Source organism: Mesocricetus auratus, unplaced genomic scaffold (genome assembly GCF_017639785.1).
Source record: "Mesocricetus auratus isolate SY011 unplaced genomic scaffold, BCM_Maur_2.0 Super-Scaffold_100172, whole genome shotgun sequence".
In the NCBI taxonomy this organism is placed as follows: Eukaryota; Metazoa; Chordata; class Mammalia; order Rodentia; family Cricetidae; genus Mesocricetus; species Mesocricetus auratus.
The window spans coordinates 335432-341431 of record NW_024429253.1 but is presented as its reverse complement, the minus strand read 5'-3'; the positions used below and the strand labels follow the sequence as shown (position 1 = coordinate 341431).

At 51.0% G+C, this 6000-nt stretch overlaps 1 protein-coding gene across 3 annotated transcripts in view; it reads left to right on the top strand.

Annotated features, from left to right (window-relative positions):
- Positions 1–3162: 3162 nt before the first annotated feature.
- Uck1 (uridine-cytidine kinase 1) overlaps positions 3163–6000 on the top strand; it is a 6121-nt gene continuing 3283 nt past the window's right edge. Inside the window, exons 1-5 of one of the 3 annotated variants that reach the window (XM_040736917.1) lie at positions 3163–3410; positions 3576–3735; positions 4618–4714; positions 4849–4991; positions 5079–5173. In XM_040736917.1, coding sequence (XP_040592851.1) covers positions 3303–3410; positions 3576–3735; positions 4618–4714; positions 4849–4991; positions 5079–5173 — 603 coding nt within the window. In that variant the 5' untranslated portion in view covers positions 3163–3302. The remainder of the gene's footprint in view (positions 3411–3575; positions 3736–4617; positions 4715–4848; positions 4992–5078; positions 5174–6000) is intronic. The other 2 variants (XM_005087675.4, XM_040736916.1) reach the window with 2 other exon arrangements.

Here is a 6000-nt window from a genome sequence, read left to right as displayed (position 1 = left end):
GTGGAAGAGGACAACTGATGCCTGGGGTGACCTTGTCGCGGAAGGGTCCACTTCATGAAGGATGTCTGAATTGTTCTTTAGTTTACATTTCTGGCGTGTGATGAAACACGAACCAAGAGATTCATTAACCATGGAGTTTATTAGAGGGGAGAGGGAGAGGGAGAGGGGGTGAAGAGACAGAGAGAGAGGAAGAGCAAAGGGTGAGAGACAAGAGAGAAGAGGAAGTGGGCGGGGTCTGTCCTTTAAAGGGGTCGGTCCTGTGCACCCATGTGCAGACTGGTTCTCATGGAACCCTGGGCTGACCAGAGTGCTGCCTGAGTGCATTCTGCCAGGTGACAGGGGCAGGCCAGCATAATAATTGAATCCTTACATGAATGACTGGTGAACACCCATCGGCTAGGTGCTGAGGTGATGATGCTATGTTCACTTCCAGCATTTCAATTTGGTTTTACTTCAGTATTCCTCTCTGTGTGGAATTCCATTTTCATTTAGCTGTTAGAACTCATTTGAGAGTAAATTTTTTTCAGCATATTTAGAGTCATTCTTTTTAATTCTTTGTCTGGAATCTCGCCTAAGTCATTTTCCTTGTTGTCCATTATGATGTGATTAGTATTTGGGGAAGAAACATGTAGTCTTGATTTTTAGTATTTCCTGTGTTCTTTTGTGGGGACTTATGCAGCTGGCATTATTGGTAGAACTTTTTTCAAATTTTATTTTCCTTTCTTCATTCAGGGTTCAAGACAGACTAGGCTATAGTAGGGTTGCAATGTCATTTTTCTTGGTCAGATTGAAGTCCAGGGCACAGTAGAATTCTGTCTGCAAAACAGTCACCGCCAAATAGGCCTTCTATGAAAACCCAGTAATTGTCAACTGGAAAATAATCAGCCTTCAAGCACCAATCATTTCAAAGGGCAAAGAGACACTGGTGGTTGGTGAGTATCAATATATATATTTTTTTGTTTGTTTGTTTTTTGAGACAGGGTTTCTCTGTATTGTTTTGGAGGCTGTCCTGGAACTTGCTCAGTAGACAAGGCTTGGTCTCGAACTCACAGAGATCCGCCTGCCTCTGCCTCCCGAGTGCTGGGATTAAAGGCATGTGCCACCAACGCCCGGCGAGTATCAATATATTAATTCCCGAGAAAATGAGTGGAGAAAAGAACAGAGGAAAACAGCAAAGTAAGACTACTGGCTACTTTGGTTTGGTAGAGAAAAAATAGGGAGGGGAGCACATGCAGAAGGGTAGACTGAAGAGAGGCAGCCAGATAATGCAGAAGGGTTCCATCTCTCAGGAGGCTGAGTTAGAACCCTCAGACCAGTTGACGTGTGTCCTTTGGGAAAGTAGACATAAGAGAATAAGGCGTGGGGAGGGGGATATAGGGCAAGAACGGAGAAGGCTCTAGCTAGCCTGCTAAACTGACACCCGGAGTTAAACAAACACGTAGATACGGACAGGAGGGACAGCTGGGTGACGTGCTTGCTATATTCAATCTTGAGTCTCTTAGTGTCTCTTCCCTGACTCCCAGAAGCCTGTTTGCCCTGTCCCTCTGAGACGGGCTTGCTGTGGATGATCAGTTTACTGATGCTGGTCTCGGTGGAACAGCTGCACAGTCATCAGAGTTTAGAGAGGCTTACGATAGGAGAGTCTGGTACAAAGTGAAACAGCCCTGTGAGGCTGTGATTCAGGGCTCTGCTCAGTGTGTAGCATTCCCAAAGCCTCTGCCAAGTGTGGCAAAGATTAGTCCTGACGTAAAAGGAGTTGAGTTGCCTGTTGAACTGCCAGAACCTTTGTTCAAGGCAGGCAGCAGGGCTGAGAGTCCAGTAGCGTCCAGTTAATTGAGTTACCCCATCTCCCAACACCTTAATTACTGATGGAAAATGAACTTCAGGAGCAATGTTTACAATGGGAATTTAAAGCCAGGCATGGTGGCGCACACCTTCAATCCCAGCACTTGAAAGGCAGAGGCAGGAGGATCTCTGTGAGTTCCAGGCCAGCCTGGTCTGCAGAACGAGTTCCAGGAAACCAGGGCTTCACAGAGAAACCCTATCTTGAAAAAAAAACAAAATAATAATAATTAATAATGATAATAATATGAGGGAAATATTTTTTATTTTGTTTTTTTGAGGCAGGATTTCTCTGTATTGCTTTGGAGTCTGTCCTGGAACTTGCTCAGTAGACCAGGCTGGTCGTCTCAGACTCACAGAGATCTGCCTGCCTCTGCCTCCTGAGTGCTGGGATTAAAGGCGTGCAACACCAACGCCCAGCTGAGGGGAATATTTTAAAAAGCGTGTGTACTACTCTTGCAGAGGACCAGAGTTCAGTTTCCAGCATCCACAATGGACAAAGCTCACAACTATCTGTAACTTCAGCTTTCTGGGGACCTGGTCCTCCCCAGGCACTGAACTCATATGCACACACCTATAACACATACACACACACAATTAAAATCGTATTTAATTTTTTAAAATGCTGTGCATGGTGGTGCGAACTTGTAATCCCCAACCTCAGGAGACAGAGACAGGAGAATTGCTACAAGGATGAGACCAGTCTGGGTTTCATAGTTCCAGGCAGCCAGGGCTATGTGGCAAGATTCTTTCTAAAAAGGAAAAGATTCTAACAGATTCTTAGGATACTCAAATAATGCACCAGGGAGAGATAGGTCTTCCTAAATGTCTCAGAATGACGTGTTCCCAGCTTGAGGGAGGAGGGGCACCTGCGGCAGGAGGCGCGGTTGAGCTAAGCAGAGAAGGCCCTAGATACATCGGTGAATGTGTCAGGATGCGGCTGTGCTGGGAAATGGAGGCGGCTACAGATGCGTGGGGTGGAGACTCTCACCTTGCCCAGGAGTGAAAACTCGAGGCGGCAGTGTGGCGCACGCCTTTACTCCCAGTATGGGGAGGCAGAGGCAGGAGGATTTCTGTGAGTTGGAGGCCACCCTGTTCTACAGAGCGAGTTCCAGTACAGCCAAGGCTATTACACAGAAAAATCCTGTCTCAAAAAAACAAAACAAAAAAAAACCAAACAAAAAAGAAAACCAAGCAAAAACAAACAAAAAGAAAGACCCCCCCCCCACACACACCCAAAAATAAACCCTCCAGGGAGTGGTTGTCGTGGGGGGCGGAGTCCAGGCCCCGCCTCCAGGTACCAGGGTCGCTCCGGAGTCACCCAGGCACTTCTAGGCCTCCGCGGAGGTCCGCTCTCCCTGCGCGCATGCGTGCTGGTCCCCGGAAGCGATGCGCACAGCGTTCGCCCCTGCGTCCCGGCGGGAGCGGGCAGAGTCCGTGGATGTAGAGCCGCCGCTGACATGGCTTCGGCGGCAGGCAGCGGCTGCGAGAGCGTCGCGTCCGAGGCGGATCGTCCCCAGCCGCGGCCGTTCCTCATCGGCGTGAGCGGTGGCACCGCGAGCGGCAAGGTGAGTGGCCTGCGCCCGGGCCTCGAGGAGGGACTGACGGGCCGCGGGTGGGGGCGCCATTGTCTCCCGCCCAGCCGTGTCACCTGTTGCTAGCAGCCGAGGGGCCGCCCCCAGGTCCTGGAGGATCACTTGCTCAAGCCCATTTCCGGCGCTTTCTGTCCCCAGTCAACAGTGTGCGAGAAGATTATGGAGCTGCTGGGACAAAACGAAGTGGACCGCCGGCAGCGCAAGTTGGTCATCCTGAGCCAGGACTGCTTCTATAAGGTTCTGACGGCAGAGCAGAAGGCTAAGGCCCTGAAGGGACAGTACAATTTCGACCACCCAGGTACATGCAGACAGACTGCTTAGAGAGGTGGGGGTGGAGGGCGGACTTGCTGCGACTTAGGCTCTACCGGGATCGTAGACTGCCAGTCAGACACAGAGGTGCGTGCTGATGCAGACTGCTGGACCAGGGCTGTAGGAGATGCCCGTGGGATGCAGGCTGCCAGATTAGAGGCACACAGCTGTTTGCTGGATGCAGGCTACCACGGGAGGCTGTACACGAGTGTGTGTGGACGATGACCAAGGCTGTACCGAGAGAACCCCTGGGTACCAGCTTCCAAGGTAGGGATGTATTGGAATTTGGAAGCAGTGAGACTTCGTGAAGCTTTGCTCTCATTTCACTTGGTAAGGAGGCACATACTAGCACATACTTGAATGGGCCTGGAGCCGTTCAGGACTTTGGTTAGAGCCACTTGGGAAGGAGGTAGCAGAGGGGTCTTCAGGGTCACTTCTCAGTGTGTTGAATTTGCTTCCCTGCACCTTGCTGCTAAGGGACCCTTTGCACATCCTACTGCCCCAAACTGTCTGGGGACAGCCTTCAGAGAGGGCCACCTGGTGCCCAGGCCTTGGGGCTGTTTGCTGGTCTGGAAGGTTTCCTAGAAAGTTTCAGTTTTTCTAGGAACACAAGAAGGTCAGAGAACAGCACCCTTAACTGGCTCTCCCCAGATACAAAGAGGAGCAGAGGCCCAAATCATCTCTCTTTCCCCCAGTGCTGGCCAATCAGAAAGTCTCTGTCCCAGTTCCGGTGGGACAGTGTTATCCTTCATCCCGTGGTGTGCTGTGGGGTGTTAGCAGCCCTGGCTCCCAGCCGTGCTGACCCTGGGCAGAGGCAGTCTCTGCGTCTGCCTGGGCAGCTGGGTAGCCTGGCCTTTTGATGTTCTTGTAGATGCTTTTGATAATGATCTGATGCACAAGACTCTGAAAAACATTGTTGAAGGCAAAACTGTGGAGGTCCCCACCTATGATTTTGTGACGCACTCAAGGTAAGCAGGTAGCTCCTGGGAGGGCGGGGAGAGAGGGCTGTCCACACACTGTCCTCTGCTGGATCCACCCCAGTCAGGGCCTTGTTACTAAAGTGGGCCATCAAGCAAGGCCTGGCCTGGCCTTTCCCTGGCAGGTTGCCAGAGACCACGGTGGTCTACCCAGCTGATGTGGTTCTGTTCGAGGGCATCTTGGTCTTCTACACGCAGGAGATCCGGGACATGTTCCACCTGCGCCTCTTTGTGGACACAGACTCTGATGTTAGGCTGTCTCGAAGAGGTAAGGGCCTGTGGGTGCCTGGGTGGGGCTGGGATCCCCCAGGGGTCCAAGGAGGGCTCAGGGTGGTACCTTGCTCTGTTGCTGCAGTTCTCCGGGACGTGCACCGAGGGAGGGACCTGGAACAGATTCTGACCCAGTACACCACCTTTGTGAAGCCAGCTTTCGAGGAGTTCTGCCTGCCGGTACTGCCTTTATCCATTCAGAAATGAAAATGGGTCCCAGCTCTGCCCCCTCTCTGTCTGCACTCTGCCTGTTTGCCTTAGGCTAGACCCTGATGCGCCTGCATGGCCGTTCCCCGAAGCCTGGTTTGTGTGTCTGCTTGGAGCTGCTCTTTAGGACTTTGGACTGTTCGCTGGTAGCTGTTGGGTGTTTTGACTGATCTCCAGGGCTCATGCTCTCCAGATACTCTGGAGCAGATGCTGAGAACCATGCTGACTCATATTAGGAGTTTGCTGCTTTTCCATCTTATAGTTCTGAAGTTAGAGGTGAGCTTGTAGCTTTACCCAATTCAGGGAGGGAGGGAGGTGGTGGGGAGCTGAGGGTTGTAGCCCTGGCTGACCCTGAACTCATGGAAGGCTTCTATATTTAGTTTCCTGAGTGTTGGGATTTTAAGTGTGAGCCATCACACTCATTGTCATATTGGAGTGTTTTAAAGAGAAGCTTAATAGTATTTTGCCTCTTTTAAAAAAGTGTATTTGTGTGTGTTGTGTATGTGCATGGGTGTGTTCATGGAAGCCAGAAGAGAGTGTAGGATCCCCTGGAGCAGGTTGTGAGCTGCCAGATGTGGGTGCTAGGGACTAAACTGAGTCCTCTTGCAAGAGCAGCAAGTGCTCTTAATTGCCTGCCAAGCTATCTCTTCAGTCCCCAGGATTTTTTTGTTTTGTTTTGTTTTTTTTGTTTTTGTTTTTCGAGACAGGGTTTTTCTGTGTTGTTTTGGAGCCTGTCCTGGGACCTGCTCTGTAGACCGGGCTGGTCTTGAACTCACAGACATCCACCTGCCTCTGCCTCT